The sequence below is a fragment of the Phaethon lepturus genome, unplaced genomic scaffold (assembly GCF_000687285.1).
Source record: "Phaethon lepturus isolate BGI_N335 unplaced genomic scaffold, ASM68728v1 scaffold5698, whole genome shotgun sequence".
NCBI lineage: Eukaryota > Metazoa > Chordata > Aves > Phaethontiformes > Phaethontidae > Phaethon > Phaethon lepturus.
In genome coordinates this window covers 12496-32595 of record NW_010556781.1, presented here as the reverse complement: position 1 = coordinate 32595, position 20100 = coordinate 12496, and the positions used below count along the sequence as shown (strand labels likewise).

The following is a 20100-nucleotide window of genomic DNA, read 5'->3' as shown; positions in this document are numbered from 1 at the left end:
AGTCACTTATTGTTGTAACACAACAAACACAAGCAGCACTATGAACCTAATAATATTCCTTCCTACTTAAAAAATAGTTCTATGTATTTTCATGGTGAGCAGTGTCCCATAAAGTACAGCAGGGGGACTTGGTGAAATGCAGAACCCAGAGCATAGCAGGTCCTGGCACCTCTGCTCCAACGTGACCTGGCCCTTCAGAAGCACCTGGATGGCTGATTCAGGAACCGTAGGGCCTTCACTTGATTCAAGTAATTCTGCTGTAGACAGACTTGCTACCCGGGACCATCCTATGAAAAGCTTACTTTTGGTATGGCACCACACTGCCAGTCTAGGTGAGGTGATTTAAACCCGAATTTAGCAACATGCTTACAAGTTCTGTATAGATTAATTTGTCATTCTGGTGTTGCACTGGGAGTCTTGATTCGGGTAGAGTGTCTGTTGCCTTCGTATGCTGTGTATTGAATCTTGAATCTCGCTGTGAGGGAATCATGTTGCGTGGGTCACTTTTTAGGAGGCGCATTGAAACAAATCAACACTTTCTTTCCACTAAACAAAAGGACTGTCTTCATTGAAAATTACAGTACTCCCCTTTATCCTAAGGCAAGATCTAGGACATGCTGTCACTGTCCTTCTCACGGATTTTAGTACGATTGTTTAGCCAGTCTCGAAAGAATAAGGAATCTCTCGTTATGTATGTTCAGTTTCTAGCTTGATCAGTCTGCAATGAGAGATCCTGGCAGATCAGGTTCTGTACAATGGTTGGGTGGGGTTTAATGGTACTTTTGTCTTTTTGGTGTTTACATACTCACTTGAAAATGCAGGATAAATTTCAGAACTGAAGAGAAAATAAAAAGAAAGAATTTGAATGGCATATAAAACACTGTCCCTTTTTAAAGTTTACAAGAAGAGAGCATAGTAGTGGATCTTTGAAGCTTGAGGGACACGCATGTCTTCTTGAAAAATGTTAGCCAGGGGGGTGTGGCTTTTTGTTTCTGAAATACTGTTCAGTTTGGTAAGGTGTGTTTTTATGGGTGAGAAATAGGAAAGTATTTTGGCCACAGTATTACTTTTATTTGAAAAATAATATTTGAGTACTTCCATTGGAGCATCATATTTACCTTTGGCTAGTATGATCTTTGAGTAAGCAAAGGGCCTGAAGTTAATTCAGACTATGCAGTCCTTGGATATATGCCTTTAGGATCTAAGAGGCAATGCTAACTTCATATTTCAGGGAACAAATAACATGTGTTGTCTTGAGGGTACTTTGGTGTTGAGCTGTTTTTTTTCACTATCCCTTTGTCTTGGTTTCGGCTGGGATAGAGTTAATTTTCTTCTTAGTCGCTGGTGTAATGCTGTGTTTTGGACTCAGGATGAGAGTAATGTTGATAACACACTGATGTTTTAGTTGTTGCTGAGCAGTGCTTACACTAAGTCAGGGACTGTTCAGCTTCTCATACTGCCCTGCCAGTGAGGAGGCTGGGGGGCATGGGAGGCTGGGAGGGGGCACAGCCAGGACAGCTGAGCCAGCTGGCCAAAGGGACATTCCATGCCATAGGATGTCATGCTGAACAATAAAACTGGGGGGGGGACTTGCCTGGGGGGTTGCAGCTGCTGTTCAGGGACTGTCTGGGCATGGGTCGGGGGTGGCGAGCAATGGCGCTGTACATCACTTGTTTTGTATATTCTTTTATCATTATTATTTTCCCTTCCTTTTCTGTCCTATTAAATTGTCTTTATCTCAGGCCATGAATTTTACTTCCCCCACACCCCCCACCCCTGCAGTTTTCTCCCCCATCCTGCTGCGGGGGAGAGTGAGTGAGTGGCTGCATGGTGTTTAGCTGGGTTAAACCTTGCAGTACTTCTTACAACTTCATGCCTTGTCACATGGAAAGATCCATTGCAGAACAAATACTCTTATGGTAAACAGGAGAGTTTTGAGATTTAAAAAATTCAAGAGGGTTTTCTCATATTGCCATGTCTTGCAAATAATTGTCCAGTTACTTGATGGTGCAACTTAATGAGCAGGAAGTGAACGTGTCCAGAATCACTCTGAAATGTAGTAGATGGCTTGTCTAATGTCCACCTGTGGTGGTAGGCGTCAGAAGTGTGCTGTATGTACTCCTCTAAGATACTGCTGTTTTAGCCAGGAGCTAATCGTGCAAAAAAATCAAATGGAGCAAGGGGTAGTATTTTATTTGACGAAGTAGTGTGATTGGGGGGGCAGAGGAAGTGGTGGGGCACTGGGTCAGGCATGTGGTTGCATACCACTACTCCAGGTTTTTTACGTGCCTTAAAGCTTGCTGGTTTTTTCCCCTCCCCTTTCAATTTCGGTTGGTCGGGTAAAAGGTTTGGTTAAAGAAATTATTTGAGCACTGGGAGTGTCAAAAAGGCTATACTTGGCCAGCCCAAACTAGTCTTCTGTCTCCATGAGAGTCTGTGAGCAAATACTGACAGAAAATACCAGAGCACATATAGAGTGACATTGACTTGGGTGTATTATTCCAGTTTCAAGTGACTGGTTGTTCATTAATTTCAGAGCTGTTGATGGATCTGGTTTTATTTCTATTTATATTTCTGGCCTTTACAGCAACTTGTGGTAATTAGGAGCTGTAGGCATGGCTATGTGGTCCAAACTCCAACTTTTGACAAGTTACCTGGTAATTTCACTCTGCTTTAATCCTTGTGTTTGCTAAATAATGAATAGTCATTCCATTCCTATTCACAAGTCACTTTACTTGTGAATTTTGGAGTTTGTATATCCTTTCATCACTTGTTTTCCAAGTTTCTAGTATCTTTTTGCAAAGAAGAGCAAGAAGGGTAGATTCCACTGGTATTTTTCTCATTCTTCCATAGGTTTTATGAGAAGGGATGCTCAGCGCTACTTCCAGAATTCAGGAGCAGTGCTTTCTCTTAAAGTGCATCAATTTTATATTTAAATCTGTGTCTAGGTAGTAGGTTATTAACAAGTGACATATAAAAATGAAGTGATCTTTTGTACATGGTTTTATTTGGATGAAATGTGTGATGATGGAGCAGTTAAAGCATACAGGAGGTCTGTAACCATGTAAAAATATCAGTGTAATTATAAATTTGAAGGTCAGTATATATGAAGTTCAGAATATAACTCGATGCAAAAACATTTTTCTTTGTAAACTTCATTTTAAAGCTGGCTGTCTCTCCTCTCTATCCGCTATAGCATTCAATACATACTAACAATTGCAGCATTTTTTTAAGTTGCTGTAGCTTGCTTGTGAGATTATTAATGCTTAAAAACAGAGTGAATAGACAGCATTACAAAATGGAGAGGGGAGGGGAGCAATGGTCAAATACCTAAATCTTTACAGAGAAAATAAGCTGTGTTCTAAGATAAGCAGTTAGGAAAAGTTACCTCTAATTCCCATCTTAAGGCGAGTAAAAGTAGAACACCCTATAAATACTCCTCACCAACCTTGAAGCATCTAATACTACACTTGTGACAGGGACAGTTGTTTTTAACAATTTGTAGTGCAACTTTGTTATCAGACTAGTAAATGTATCATTTTTACAGCTTTAAGAAACTCATAGAAACACATCAGAGAAGATGACAAGATCTAGATCAAGGTCACCACGATGGAAACCAAGGTAAATATTTATCTATAACTTGTGCTCTGAAATGTAGCTCTATATAAGGATTTAATTAGGACTTAAAACTTGCATAAAAGAAAGAAAATTGGACCCAGAATTGCAATTTGTAAAGTGTATTTTGTAAAATATAATTTGTTTTCCAAATTGAACACCTTCTACAATTTTTTCCCAACTTGTAATTTTATTATGATTTTTTTTTTTTAAGCTGGAGGTGTTAAAGTTTTACTGTCTGCCAAGAACCTTGTTCAGCTTGCATGTTTTGGGACTTGGATTTTGTGCTTAAGGTTGTTCCAAGCACCAAACTAGTTCAGGTTATTTTTACTCAAACACCACCTGGTGCACTTAATGTCTGTAACTTGCTCCTGTTTTGCCTCTTGGTGTACAGGGAGGGTTAGATTGACTGTTGAGAAATGTACTTCTTCATTCAAACACCTCAGGGTTTCTCAGCATTTGGGGCTGATCCGCAAATTCATCTTTAGCACAGTTAGATGTACCTTGCAACATAATGTGAACTGAAAACACAGGAGTCAGTGCCCTTCTTTTTGGTCACTAGCCTAGTAGCATGTGTCACTGATGTTTGTAATCAGAATAACTTCATGCTGTTAGTTACCTGCTTAATTTTTAGGACTTGCAATGCAAATTTGAGGTGTTAAAACTAGGAGGCTGGAACACAATTTTAAGCTTTCACGAGCTTGAAACTACTTTTCTGATGGTTTTGGGTTGCTTTTCTAAAAAGACCAATTAAGTTGTTATGACCAAGACCAAGGGAGTTTGTTGTATAACACAGAAAAATGTGTGTGTTTTTATTTGTTTGTTTTTAAAAAGAGAAATCTTACCTACTTCCATACTAGATGGGTAGGTGTGAATAGGTCCTTTGAGTGAAGGGCAGGGAGGAATGCCCCAGCTCTCATTAAAATGCAAGCTTTAACCAGAACAACACGGAGTGGCAGCAGCAGTATGGGTGCTATTGGAAGCTAGCCATTATACTTGTATGAAGATCTGTGATTCTGCGTTTGAACTCATTTACAGAAATGGAAAAAATAGCTATGCCAAATTGTACATTTACAATATGTGCACAAAGGAAGTGACTTCCTTCAATAGTTTTCAACTTACACTTTAATGAGAACATCAAAAAATGTATCAAGAGTGTACTGTGAATACCAGAATACAAGCAGAACTGTTATGTCTGGGATTACTTTCCGGTTCTTGCTAGTGGCTTGTGCTGTTTTTTCTTTAAAGAAAGAGATTTCATCTGAAAGAACTCTTCATAGATTGCTTTCATTTTTGTAACTGTAGGTGAAAATGCAAAGCTGAGAACGGTGTAGTTGAGTGGATCTTAGCAATTGAACTCTTTAGTAGCAAAAGTGGCAGTAAGTGTGGAAGTGCATATGTATACGTGTATATATATGTACACACCATTATACAGAAAGACCAAAACCTCTTTCTCAAACTCAGTCTTTTCTGCAGGAAAAAGCCTACCCGTGTGACATTTTAAATATGATATTTTGTAATCGTTTTCAATCAGTTTTGGGTGTTGTTTTGGCATGCAAAGAAAACCTGAAAAGGTGTGTGTGTTTTGTTTTTTTGGTTTTTTTTTGCAGTTCTTTAGATGATTTTTTTTCCCCTTTTTTTCCTCTTGGTACTGAAACAGATAGGAAATGCTTGAGAAGTGTGAAAATGTGTGTAACAGTTGTTTTCAATGTAGTGGAAACTTCATATATATGAAATTATTTTTAGTTTTAAATTAAAAACTGCAAAGAGAGAAAAATGATTGATTTAAAACTATTTTGAGTGGATATTTCAACAGAGTAAAAGTAAGTGTGATACTCTGGCCAGGCAAATGACACTTTGAATATCTTTGTTGGTTGTTTTTTTTTTACCGGTTGATTAAAATTGTGTACTAAACTATAATTCCTTAGGGAATAGATGCTGTCATTAAGAGGTTGATTCAATTTTATGGGACTACTCAAAGTGGATTTTATTTTTGCCTTAGGTCCTTGTCGCCAGCATTTAGGAGTCCAGAGCATCATAGGCAAAGGCATGCTCATACTAATTATGACTGTGAATATAAAAGCTTTCGTAAGGACCCAAAGAAACCTATGCCTTGGAGAACAGAAGATGAAAAATATGGACAAAGCAATTCCAGGTTTGCGCCTCATGGAAATAACCACCAGAGAATGTACGAACGTAGATCACCTTCACCAAACCTGAAAAGAATTCCCATGGAAGATACTTACAGTCATAAGCCCTACAGAACACATTTGTCTGAAAGAACTGAAAGCAGTAGGAGATGCCAGTTACCACCAAAATACTCGGAAATACCATATAAAGAGCATGATCGTCCATTTTACCAGCACAAAACGGAAGAAAGATACATGTTTGAGCACTACAAAGTCACTGGAAATGAAAAAGGAATGAAATCTTTTCATAGACCGTTAGGGGCTTCATGTAAACTTGAAAGAAAATGGCATGAAGATGACTTGAGGCACCAGAGGTTACATGAAGAGAAGTATGGTCAGTCACCCAGAAGAGTTTCTGATGAATTTACGGCAAGGAGCTCTTTACAGAAGAGGTATAGGAATAAAATAATTAAAACCTGGGTATTGTGGTGTAAAGCCTCAAGTGAAAGTCTGTTTTCATTATAGTTGAAGATATCCACCTTGAAACACGTTGGCCACTTTGTAGTTTAATTATGGGCGACTGGTAGTAGTGAAGTATTTGTCTTTTAAGTAAATCGTGTTGATGGCTAGAGTATGAAAGGATAATATTTCCCTCTTAAGAGCCCCTGCACATCTGTACCTTGGCGTGAGGGATTATGGGTTAACTTGCCACGCATTCTGCTGTCCAACATTCTGCACATATAAGTTCTCGCTTTCTTCTCTAGTGCAAGTGTAAATTGCTTTATGTCAACACAGGTATCCTGAAGATCACGATTACAGAGAATATGGGCACACGTCTAAAAGGGCTAAAGAAATGGAGAGGTATGACGGTGGAGAAGTAGCAAGAAATTCCAAGTGGAAGCAAGAACGTTCTTTTCCACCCTACCAAGAAAAGGAGGAGCAAAGAAATCTGGGTGCCCAGTCCCACCGATCGGCTGAAAGGGAGTACTCAGAGGCTACCTTTGTGACAGAACCCTATGAGTACAGTCACAAACGGCGCAGGCATCTGGATGCGGAAAAGCCTTTTTCAGATGATAGAGCTCAGAAGTACGTGAAGCAGGAAGACCAGAAATACGGTTCTTCTAAGGGTGCCCGGAATAGCAAAGAGTTAGATTACTTTAGTAGTGGAAGAGTGAGATGGACTGAAGAAGGGCACATTGAAGTACCTGTTGTTAAATATAGTTCAAAGAAGGGCTGCAATGCTTGTGTTAACTCTTCCAAAATGGATGCTGATCTGAGATCTTTTAAAAACAAACCGAAGGAAAGAGTAAGGGAAGAAGGGGAATTCAGGAAAAAAGTAAATTCCTCTGATAGCCAGCATGATTCAAGTCATACTGTTTCAGATGTGAAACTGTCAGATGTCAACTGTAGGAGGGAACGTCTCACAATCAAAGTGGATATGAAGAAAATGGTGACCAAGTACAGGTATTGGTTTCCCCTCACCTCTTCTTATTCCTGTGTCTTTACAGTTTATCAATATTGGAGGAAAGCATGGTTTCTTTAAGAGGTAACCAGGACAAACTAAGGTTATAACATTTTAAACAAAGTAGCATGAAAAAGGTAACTTGCCCAGACTGGAAACTTACAGCCTACCTCTATTAAAAAAACAAACAAACAGATCCCCTAGTTCATTTCATGGAGATGTAGTAGGAAGTGGAAAGAGCAGATATGCCTGATACAAACCCATAGTTAAAAGTTGCTTATGACCAGTAAATGTGTTATTTTGATTTAAATACAAAAGCAGAAAAGCCTAGTCCTGTGCTTTCTTCTGGAATATGATGGCATTTTTTTTTGGACTGAGTCATCCTTCATTTCTTCTAAAAACCAGATAACCTTCGAATTACATAAATCTCAGGTACACATTCAGATGCTCAAGATCTCAAGTTCAATAAAGCTGTCAAAAAATGAGCTATCCCTAGGTTATGTTATTTATTGTTGTAACAAATGAAGTGGCAATCTGTTGAGGCATCAGAACTGAACAGCAGTAGAGTATGCTTCTGTCTGTCTTTGGTCTAATACTTGTGGTTGCCTTTAGCATTCCCAATGCTGGCTGAATTGGAAGAAAGTGGTAATATTATGAAAATCTAGATGATGGATACATGGTAGATACAAGCAGCTTGGTTTGTGTAGATTTTTTTCAGGCTTTCCTGGTTTGTTACTTTGCTGTTGCAGGCAAGAATGTCATATAATGGCAGTAATCCCTTTTGGAAGGGATTACCTTCCCTTACAAAATGATCAGCCTTCATTTTAAAGGTATTTTGCCTCTTGTCCCAAGTAAAAATCTATGTCAGTCTTTTTCCCTGTCCAGTATTTCAGAAATACGTAATACAGCGGAGAGTTACAAAGACAAGTTACCATCTGCACATTAGAGGCTAATTTTAAAGACTGAGGAAAGGGAAATGGAGTAATACCCCCTGTCCCCCTGCCACTGGGCTATGACAAGCATTTAACTTCCTGAATGATAATGTAAGGGAAATAACTTAATTATTGTTGGACTTTGTTGTAAGCCCACGGGACAATTCCTATATCTAGTAGCCTCTTGCCTGCTGTCTTTGAAAAGCATGTACAATGGACGTGGTAATTATTTGCAGACTGAAGAAACTACTACATTGATTACAGTTAATTTCATGTGTGGAATGTTTCCTTCCGCAGCCAAAAGTACTAAATATTTTATTTTTTTTAAAGACAAGAACACTAATTTTACAGAAGCTGATGACTGGGAATATTTGTGCTGCCTGCTTTAGGCATTTAACAAACACCTCACTTGAAATGACTCAGCTGAGAAGAATACTTTATAAACCTGGGGAGCAGGTAGAGAATTCAAATCATCTACAATTGAGATTGTTTGGATTCCCTCTTGCATGTGTTTATTTCCAGTTTACTGGGGACAAATATGACTTCTGGCACCTGCTAGAGGATATTTCTGATACAATTTTTGTATGAAATTCTCGTTTTTCGTGCTTCAAATACAGGATGGGCAGGCACATAATCACTTTGCAGAGTCATTATTCTAAAAGCTTTTACACGAGCTGTTTGAGTCCTCAATTTATCTTTCTGAGTGACAAGCGTTTTCCTTGCAACAAGAACAGCAGGATTTTTAAAGCGTTAGCTTCCTTGTCAAAATAATTCTTAAGCAGCAGTGCAACCATTTGGGGCGTAACTTACTTGGAATGAGTAAAATTGGACAAAAAGATGCAAAACATGTTCTTAAGTTCACACAGTGCCACTGGAAAGCAGTTTTACTAGACTCAAGTGATGATTCCGTTTCCAAAGATGCTGTGAGATTCTTACATCTCTGAACTGTTCTTGAAAGTTGTCTGGTAGCTCCTTATAAACAAAGACACATACATAATTGTCTTCCCGAATTACACTAAAGTAGTATATTGGGATCTTCATTTGCCTTTATTTGATAATCTAGATGAATTAAGTTAAAAATCACAGATTTTATATTACATATTTCACCAAAACAAGAATTCCTGAGAGTATAGTCGTATGTCTTTGTATTTTAGTATAGCTTTTCTTCCTTACAGCCTTAGGAGTTTTTTAATTAAAAAAGGAACAAAATGAGATTTTGGTTTTCATCACATTTATTCCTAAAATTAACTTCTTAATTTATTGCTTTGTTCTACACGTCTCTTTGAAGTTTTCAGATATAGTGAATTCTTTTTAAGTTAATATATCCAACTTTTATTCTAGGACTGCTTCTAGTCATACTACAGAGAGACAGATGTCCCATGATCTGGTCGCTGTTGGCAGGAAAACTGAAAATTTTCATCCGGTATTTGAGCACATGGAGTCTGTAACACAAAATGTTGAAAATGACCCATCCAGAGAATTTACTCAGGAAATAATCACAATTATCCATCAAGTTAAAGGTGGCTGTAATATTTGGGGTATATGTATGTGTTTATTCGTGATTGTTAAAAACAAATCTAATGAATTAGGTATGCTGTCCTTGTAAGTCCTGGGTGTTTGCCTTTGGCTTCACTTGTATTTTGTCTTTATTCTGCGTTGTTTAAGGAAAATGTAGGTTGAGGATTTAAAGTAGTTGGGTGGAGAATGATTGTAAGATTGTCTTAGTCCATGATAGAGGCATTACTATAGAGTGTTAAGTTCAAAAGGATTTTTATGCAAGTACTTAAGACTAACCTGCTTGTTTAGGAAACAAGAAAAAAACAGGAGCTTTGCTGTAGCCACAACTTCCTAGTTGTATATAGTTCCTTAAATTTTTCAGATTAGTGTTTATACTGCTGTATCATGTTCAGTGTTGAACTTCTTTATAGATTCTAGTCATTTGAGTACTACCGTGATAGAGCTGACAAATAGTGAACTTTCTATTGAGCTTAATCTTACTAAATAAGAAGGATGTCTAAGGATTAATTAATTAATAAAAAGGATAGCCTAATCTTTCATTTGTGAATGTTAAACTGCAAGTGGAAATAGTTTGAAATTTAATCTCAGACTTTGTCTTTGTGTCCTTAAGAGTTAATCTTCTTTTAAAAGATACAATTTCCCACTGTATACTTCAAATACTACAAACAAACATTCTTGTGTTTAATATCTTTTCTCAGCAAATTATTTTACGTCTTCTGACATAACTCTACATGAACGGTTCTCAAAAATTCAGGACAAACCAATTGCAAATATGAGTGAAGTTAAAATACATTTGGATCCAGAAATTCACAGGTAATTGATAGGCTTTTTGCCTTAATTTATTTGCATTATGGTAGTTAATCTTCAGTAGACTTTACACAATGTAAAGTGTTTTTTCACTGATTGTAAACTACCTGTCTATAGCCTGTTAAGAATTCTGTAGTTGGTCAATAATGCTTTTGCTATTTATAATGATGGCACTTGTTTTTATGTAATATTTTTGTGTTCCAGGAGGATTGACATGTCTCTAGCAGAACTTCAGAACAAACGAACTGTGCCATCTGAATCTCCCCAGGTATCTTGATTACTTCACTTTTTTGTCAAACAGTAAGTTACAATGATATAGTTGTTAAAAACATCTCCCCCATGCTATTGGTAAGTCATTTTTGCATGCTTTGAAGAACATCAGTAATTCTGACTATTTTGAAAGAAATGCACACTTGAGCATATTTACAGATGCCATGATGGTGCAAGTATACTGTGTTCACTGATGAGTAAAATGTAGATGTGTTCTCCAGAGTAGCTGCAGTGTGGTTATTCCTGCCCCTTGAACACCTAGCTGTTTTTAAATAGTGTAAATACCAAGTAGGTGACTGAAATGTGGCTTGCTCTTTTCCTCTGAGATTAGAAAAAGACTTAATGTTTCTGCTACCCTAATGCTAGAATGGCCCAACATCCACATAATTCCTCAGAACTCTATTTTATCCCATGCTTTTATCCAGGGACACAAGATTTTCTGCCTTCCCCTTTCAAGCTATGCTTACTGTGATATAGTTACCTTTTTTTCCTATAGTGCAAGTCTGTGGCGATTCAACTCAAGAAGTTCTACTATTAAGACTTGAATTTATGTGACTATCTTCTAGTTAATATCTAACTCCATGCAGAATTCCAGTGCTCTGTTCACTATTTGGACACTTGTAAAAAGACAGGTGGTGCAAGAAAGGGTGCTTGTTTGGGACTACTTTTTGTTATTGTTTTCAACTTTGGATCCTTGGGTTGATGTGCATCCATCCTATATGCAGATAGTTGAACTAGGTTAACAAGGTTATATACCAGGTGCAACCCCTGAAGGACAGATTAATCTCAGTGTTTAGTTATTACTAGCTAATGTGACTTTAACCCTTCCTCTTAACTAGAATATTATGAGAGTGTTAGAAGATCCAAATGATCTACGGCACGATATAGAAAGGAGGAGAAAAGAGAGATTGAAGAATGAAGATGAGAGAGTGTTTCATGTAGATGGTGTAACTCCAAGGTAATTAGCAAATAATCATCTTGTTGGCCCAAGCCAGTAGTTCTCTTATACGTTCAATTTTTGACTCTTCCACAGCTACATTCACATTTGTTGTGATTCTTTTCCATAGTTTGTCCTTGCAAGTTTGACTCGGACTGAAATTCAACTGACACACATTGTAAACCACTCTGTAATGGAGTGTTACCCTGAAAGAAGTTAAGCTGCAGTGGGACAAAATGAAAAGCAAGCTCAACCTGTAGCACTGACTGGGGGGAAATTAAATTAAAGATGCTTAACTATTTTTAAACTCCTTGATGTGCCATGTAACAACATTCTCTTGGTATTTTGTAGTTTCATAAAAGCATAAGCATTCTAGGATGAATACATTGTTGTGTTGCCCTGGTTGTTTTGTAATGTCTTGCGGAATATCAACAAAGAACTGGAATTTTTCTGATTCTTGGAGAATTTCATGAAGAAAAGCTAATTATTTTTTTATTAGTTTTTTTACTGCTATGAATGCCTCCAACAGGTTCATTAAAGATGTTTGCCCCAGAGGTGTGTTTCTAACCTCAGTCATCCTGTTCCACTTTTGATGTTGTGAGGTTGGTTGATTACAGAGATGACTCAACTTATTTGTATTAGAAGAAACGTTGATTAAAGAATTGCCAGAGTATAATGAAATGTATCTATGCTGTAGTCATGATTTGCAGATTGCTGTTAATATGCTGCTGTTTGTTCTTCTTAAATGCAGTCTATAATGGCAAATAGTGGCAATGCACAGCTACTTGGGAAAATTGACTTGTGAAGCTGCAGAAAATATTTCTTGTGTTTGAGGTTCTTTAAACAAAGAAATGAAAGTTATCAAGTGGGGGAAAAAATTAAATATTGGACTGTTGCATTATAGCCTTTTGTGTACCTGGCTCTATGTCTTTAGTGTATGTTTGGCCTGATTATCTGAGGCGGCTTTTATTTGCCACTTCCACAGTTACTGTCTTGCTTGCCTTTTGTGTACGCCGCTCAAAGCAGGAAGCTCAAGTTTCTCCAGCAAGTGTGGCTATGCTGGAGTTCGATGTGAGGAGGGGTTACGCTATCAGAGTAACATGGATGATGTAATGTGGGCCCAGGGCAGTAATGAACGATGGGTAGAATTTTCCCAAGGTTGGTGTTTTTTCATAGTTCACATGTGAGATACTGGCAATGCTTATGAGCTAGTCCAGTGTGCCTCTATTTTTGCCTTAATTTATTTTGCAGCTATGAAAACTGTTTCTGAATGTTTCATGAACTATGAATTTTGACTTCTGGTGGTTACTTTCCATGGTATATGTTTAAATTTATTTAGAGGTTTATAGACACATCTGTATTAGCAATGTGCTCATTAAAAATCAACAAAACTCAAGCAAGCAAAAGCCCAAAGCCAGAGCACACTGCTTGCTGAGGGTGAAACCGGAGCATCTAGCTAGCATCTAGATACTTATCTGAGCTTCTGTCGGATTTGGGATTTCATGAAATGGAAGGTTCTGTACAACGTGAAAGGCAGTACAGTGCGAAACAACTGCTGAGCTGCAGAAAGGATTTCAACCAGCGGAGGGCGGCAATGACCAGCCGTGCAGGCCTGACGGGGTGAGCCAGGGAAACCCGGTTTGCACAGCGAGGCTTTCAAGGAGGCAGAAGTATCTCTGCTTTAGCTGTCATTGCATAAGAGAATACAGCTTACTATATAATTCTGTGCAACTCTGGCTTGAGTTTAGTCAGAGGACTAGTAATTTGCTGAACGTGCTAGAAGAAAATGACTTTAAACCCATCACTTTACACTTCTAAGTGGTACAAATGCTAGACTAAGGTAATTTAAAATACAGGGTTTTGATATGCTGTGGCTTTAGATTTTAATTATTCTTTTTCTCTCTCTCGCACACATACACATCAGGAACCAGCAAAGCTGCAATCTTTCAAAATTACAAAACTCTCAGCTTGATGGCTTCCAAAAGCCTATGAGGTTCATTAAGCCACCTTTCAGGAAATTTATTGGGAAACCTCACCTGGTAAGCCTAAATGTAGAATTAGTAGCTTCTGTGTGTGTTGTTCTTGCATTTATAATTCATTTTTTGCTGATTGTCTATGCATAAATTTAACAATCCGTGATGTCTTGTCCTTTTAAATTTCAAGTGAAATTTATTATCTTCAGACTTTGCTTAACAATAAAATTGCTCATCATTTCACAGTTCTAGGGCTCTATTTCAGATATTTCTTGAAGCATAGGTTAATACAAGTGAGCTAAACCCACTTTTATGACCAAATTGCTGATAGAAAAAACATTCTTTTGCTTTTGCATGCCTATGGAGTGTTCCATAACAACTTTTGCTACTGTTTTTTTATAACTTAGCAGTGAGTTGGCCAGGGATTTGTTGTTTCAGAAAGCTAGTTTAGATCGGTATGTTGGGTGAAATAAAAACCTTTTTTCAACTAATCTGGAAATAAAGTGGTGAACTTTAGATCTGTTATTGAATAGCAGGAACAAGTCCAACTAAACTTTTGAACTAAATTTTAAGTTTGAAATTACTTATTGAAATTAACTGATTAAGGGGCTCTATGAAATAAAAACTTTTATTACTTGTAGCTTTGTAAAATAAATTTGTACCTAGTATTGCATGTCTTCCACTTAATGATGTACTACCTAAAGTATAAATTAGAAGGCCTTGTTATTGAGCAGGTAACCTGAGGTAATGTTGAACAATTTGAGAAAAAGCGTACTCTCCTGCATTCTAGTTGTCAGTGGTTGGAAGGGAAGATCTGAATCTTGTTTTGTGTAGAGTGGTATTGTTACTAAAAACCACTGTTACTAAAACAGTGTTTCCCATTATGATAAAAGTTCTGGAAAGCTCTTATTTTAGGAACAAATCACAGAGATAATTAGAGATGTCTGAAATAACGTTCCTGAGGATGGAATGTTATCCAATGGAATAGCTTATCTGCGTTAATATTGCGTTTATCAAAGCTAGTTTGGGAACTGATTTTTTCTTAGGCTATCTTTCTGTAATGTGCTTTACTGAAATGGGGAAGACAGTAATATTAGGTTCATATTATTGGAAAATTCTTTCTAAATAAATGTAGTTGTATTTCCAAGTGTTTGTGCTCATTTAACTTGGGGAACTGGTGAGACTAGAAAGCTGTATTCATGTCTGTAGTACAATTCTAAAACATCTTTTTTTTTTTTCTGGTGCAAAATGAGGAGACTAATGTAAATTGTCCGTCTTTATATATTGTAGTTAATACTCTACAGACAGCGTTTGAAAAGACCATGAAACTTTTCTGAGGTCCATCAAAAGTAGCTTTTATTTAGTCAAAGTTCTGACCATCACTGAAATGTAGCTGCCTTGCAGATGTAACAGTGTGTCTTTCCGTGTAAAACACCACAGGCTTTTAACAGTAGAAAATGTTACTTAAGGCTAAGATTGAAGTCCCCCAAAACAAGTAGTAATTGCTCATTAAGTAATATAGTAATTGCAAATAAAAAGGGAGGGACTTTGGAATAGAAACTGAGTTATTGTTAGATATGCTGAAGATTCAGGAAGAATGTATTTTGGTATCTAATAGCAAACTGCAAACATGCAGTTTTTAAAGTCCTACTTTGCAGTGAGGAGTTATCCATTCAGAACAACAGTAGCTGTGAAAGCATGGCTATTACAAATGCAAGGCATCCTAAAGAAGGAATGACTCTTCATGAAGTCAGCCATGCAGAAGCTGGTTTGCAGACAAGTAGAAAAATGAAATGCTTTAGTTTGCTTTAGTTTGCCATCCACATTCGTCAGTAAAAATAGAATTAATCAATGCTTGCCAACTGGCTCAGAGGGCTTACAGACATCTTGCAAATGTGTCTGCAATACATTAATTGGCACTTTAATTGCACCTGCTTTTCTGTTTTTTTGTTTCTGTTCTTGCCTTTTGATTCTTATTCTGCTCCCCTTGTCTGTTTTCCTGTTTATCTAGTATGTCTAATGTTCAAGATGTAAAGTAATGCAGAAAGAGGGTAATCTTCCTGTGCAGAGCAGATCACTAGTATAGCTAACTTGTATCTGAGGCAGTACAAATAATTCAGCTGAATAGGCTAGCTCCTGTAGTGTGGCACTTCCCATGACATGTAGACATGTTGTGTGAGAAATGTATGGTGCTCAGAATGGCTTTCCTTGAAGGGGTTCTTCAGGATTGGGTGTGATTGAAAAAGAGCTTATCCTGGTGGGCAATAGCTAAGGCTCGATCTCCGTACCTGGAAGCTGCTTAGTACTGCTTTAGTATTTGTTGTGAGAGTTAAGTGGAGTGGCATCCAAGCAGCCAACTGTAATTTCAGCCACATGTATCATTTCTGCGTTGAGTAGTTTTCTGTAATAAATTCAGAGCTGTGTGACTATTCACTACTAGTTTGGAAGTGTAATATTAGTAGAGTTTAAAGCAGCCTTAGGAAAAACAAAAATGAATGAAGGTAAAGGCCATTTTTAGCTGCTTTCTGCAAGAGGACAAGTGTTGGAATTTGCCATTCAGAAAGAGCATGTCAGAATAGTACAGTTCAGGTGCGAACACTGCCGATCAACTTGAAAAGTGTAAGGACAACGACTAAAAAGCAGTGTTTGGAGAACAATGCATTGGATTTAAGAAGTGGTTTGGTGGGTCACCAGAACATGGATGCTGGGTAGACTGCACCTTTTTAAATAGGAAACATCCTAAAATGAAGGATATGTGCTGGGGCGCAGCAATACATGGGAAAACTGAGGGAGAGCTTGAAGCATAAGCAAGAGCTAATAGCTGTTAAATAAAGTAACTTTTTGTGGTTTTGCTCAGTCTTACGGATTCTTGGGTAGATATTGGTTCAGTAGGTTTCACAGTCCAAGCAGAGGTCTCCAGTTTTTGTGGGAGGCTTTTTTATGTTGCGGAAGAGATGTAGTGGTAACACGTTGTATTGGCAAAATTGTAAAGGTGTAGGAAGACACATGAGAGAGTATGCAGTAGACATCTCTTGCCACTTTTGTTGAAGAGAGTTCCATGTTCCACCTGTAATCTTAAAAGCAAACCCTTGGAAATCCAAAACAAAAACTAACATTCAACACTCCTCTAAGGTTGGTTTGTTCTTGTTTATAGATACTATTGAGAGAAAAGTACATCAGAGAGCCAGGTTTCAAATGACAAGCGTAACAGTGCCAAGGCTCAGAAAATGGCAAAAGTAACTTTAAAAAAAGAGTATTTGATAGGAAAACCACTACAGCATCTTAAATTATAACACAGGATTTAAAAAAAAAATTAGATAAATATTTGCACATTTTTGTCTTTGTTAGTAAAATTTCATTGTGGTTTTTATCACTGCTTGAGGAGCATTGGTGAAAGATGGATGCTTAAAAACTGAAAGCCTGAGCAGTAGCTCATATCTGGTGCTAGGATGTTGCCTAAGGTGAAAACGGGTAATGTGCTGGTCATATTAAAATGTCCTTACAGTAAACTATCAAAATGTAATATTAACACCACTTTTTCCTCTCTTGTTAAAGGGCTGATATTAGTCATTTGGGTTAAAATTAAACATGAAAATGGTATTGACTTGGTTGGCCTACTTTTGGTATCCCATGATTAACCAATATTCAGTGTAAAATATGAGCACCTTTTACAGCAGGCCAGTGAAGGGGAGTGTTTCTTGTGTTAATATTCAATAATTGGGGGCTGAGCTTAAACTTGAGAAGAACTTGTGTCTTGAAGGTGCAAATGTCTGTCCAGACTTGATTGTATGAAATGTCCATCTAGCCTTGTGCCCTATTGACAAAAAGAAGATCGCTAAAGAGTTGATTAGAAGCAGCATCTATTTCTACTTCACCTTTTGGTTTTTTTTGAAAAAAAAAAAACAAAAAAAAACAAAAAAACTGTGGTTTAGGAAATTCCTGGAGAGTAGATTGTAGTATCTTTGCAATAAGTAGTTCTAATGTTATTGTTTCCATGAATGTACTTGAATCTTGAGGGAGGTGGGGATGGGGAAGGGTGTATCCACAGTTACTTGAGAGAAGTTTTCTTTTAATTCCCAAAGGTTTATTTTTAACTGTAACAGGAAAACTTATTGAATTCAGGAAGAAAAAAAAAATTCTCAGCTTTAAGGAGGAGTGTACTTCAACAGGGAGCTTCCTGATTTAATTGTGTTGTATGAAGAAAGTTGATTTGATTTCATGGAGTATCTTCATATTCTTCGAATAAGAAGGGAGCTAGAAAGTTCCTGACGTGCTTTTTCCTCTATGTATTTAATTTTCCACACCTTTTTTTCTTGAAAAAACCATTTTGACTACTTTGATCTCACTTCCTGAAGTCTTTCTTCCTCTTTTTTTATTCTCTGCTGGATCCCCTCTTGTCAAGGCATTTTAAGAAACTAAATAGTTGACTTGTGGGCAATAATGTATTCTCAAAAAAAAAGAAGCTAGCTTAGATCCCAGTTGAAAGTTAACTTGGATTCTAACTCTGTTCTGTTGTGTTTATAGCCCCTGCCCCCAATTAGTAACAGCATTAGAAAGCATATTCAGTGGCACAAGGTTTGGTACTTTGTTGGAGAAGAGAAATTCTGTGAACAGCAAAGCATTCATTTCTGTTTATTAGATGTTAGTATATATGAAATATTTTATGAGAGTTCTCTTCTTGGGCTCTTCTTAACAGGCATTTGAAGCCGTTAAAATTTCCTTTGGAAAAAAAACACCAGAGTTTTTAGCATTGGAACAGTTGTTCAAGAATTCAAGAATAGACCATAAAAAAAATAAAAAAAATTTGATTGCTAAGGGTTTGTTACCAAGTTCATTCTGTCTGCATTAGATGACTTTACATACTGGCATATGCTATGTTAATGTTTCTGTAAATATTTATAATCATAAGCAATGATGGAAAAGAATGATGTTTTAGCTGTGTGCATCCTCTCAAGGTAGATGTCATGAGAAAAGTTGGAAAAGGGACAAAATACACAGGACAGTGGCTGGGGGGAGTGCTCTATTTTAGGTAACCATGGCTGTTTTGACTGCAGCTCTTCAGTGTGACACACAACAATTTCAATACTGCTTGTCTGTGCCACTTGCTTTTGAAATCATGTGTTTGTGGCAGGCGAGTTATCTTCAAAATGCTCCCCTGTAATACAGAGTTAAAAGTAGAATCTTCTAAGGACCAGTGTAACGTGCTGCACAGTCATTGTCTGGTTGCTGTGGTGGTGTATATAGTAACAGTGCATGTGTCTATAAAACATCTCTAAAACATGCTAACCTATGATGACCGTATGCTAACCAGGGATGTCCAGAGTACTAATCTTGTTGCCTGTATTCCTCACTCAAGGGATGACTGCAATAGCAGCCTGTCTACTACACTTGCTGCATGCAGATTAAGGCATCTGTTCAAGGGGTGGGGCGTGGAGAGCCTAAATTGGGTTGTCACCTGCTTAGATCTCTCCGAGATGATGATATTTAAGTAGGATGGTCTGTATCATCTTTGGCTTCTGTGAGCTGTGCCACCACTTCAGCCGGGCTGGACTTCAGTCCCTATGCTCCTGTTACTCTTGTTCCTTCAAACAGTGTTACTGTATCAAGTGCTACAAGATTGAAAGAGTTGCAATATTTGCAGTATTTGTTAGTATAACCTGGAAATGTTGTATGTTTTCTTGAATAATTTGGTGACATTAAGCTACCAACTCTGTTTTCCTACTAGAATTCTTACTATTCTTCAAAACCAAGTGATACTTACCCTCACAGACGCATTAGAGGACACCTTGAAAATGCAGGACCCATCAGAAGATCCTTTAAGGTACAGATCGGCTTTTATTGGATGTTACATAAAATGATAATTTGATCCTGCTGAGTTCAGTAATGGGAGACACATTTTTGAAGGTATTAAGTGCCATGAAAAACAGTGCCATTGTAGTCTAATTGTTTCCATTGAAATAATGGGGAGCTTAGCTCTTAGTAGGTAAGACTGCTGGCAGTGGATTGAGCAGCGTTGTCCAGTATTGTATCCATAAGTTAACTGCAAAGTTGAGAATGAGAATTGCGGAAACTAGACAATGACTAGAAAACTCATTTGTCCAAAAAACAAGCCGATCAACTTTTCTTTCCTTTGCCTAATGCATGCAGAAGCCTGAACTATATCCCAAGACTGGGAGACATGAATTGTTTTGCTTTCAAAATTGTATTACCGTTACTTTATTAGCCCTTTTGTATAGGGATTTGTGGGGAACTAATCTCTTCTGTATATCCTGCATACTGCTGTCTATGCATTTAAAGAAAAAAAAATCTGTGAAAAAATTAAACTGTGGAAAAAAAAAATGAAATTTATTCTCCAGGCCTCAAGATGGTAAAGGGGTGGGCAGCTGTGCTTCTTCCTGGGGTAGTGCAGTGGCTTTCTGATGCCTTTTGATTTGTAAAAGGTATCATGGGTTCAGCA

General features: G+C 37.5%; 1 protein-coding gene across 1 annotated transcript in view; it reads left to right on the top strand.

Moving 5' to 3' along the window:
* The first annotated feature begins 3580 nt into the window (after nucleotides 1-3580).
* The window catches only part of LOC104625030 (chromosome unknown open reading frame, human CXorf23), a 22840-nt gene continuing 6320 nt past the window's right edge, over nucleotides 3581-20100 (top strand). Inside the window, exons 1-9 of the mRNA XM_010292552.1 lie at nucleotides 3581-3621; nucleotides 5618-6196; nucleotides 6540-7208; nucleotides 9480-9658; nucleotides 10355-10469; nucleotides 10668-10731; nucleotides 11573-11691; nucleotides 13595-13709; nucleotides 19369-19464. Coding sequence (XP_010290854.1) covers nucleotides 3581-3621; nucleotides 5618-6196; nucleotides 6540-7208; nucleotides 9480-9658; nucleotides 10355-10469; nucleotides 10668-10731; nucleotides 11573-11691; nucleotides 13595-13709; nucleotides 19369-19464 — 1977 coding nt within the window. The remainder of the gene's footprint in view (nucleotides 3622-5617; nucleotides 6197-6539; nucleotides 7209-9479; nucleotides 9659-10354; nucleotides 10470-10667; nucleotides 10732-11572; nucleotides 11692-13594; nucleotides 13710-19368; nucleotides 19465-20100) is intronic.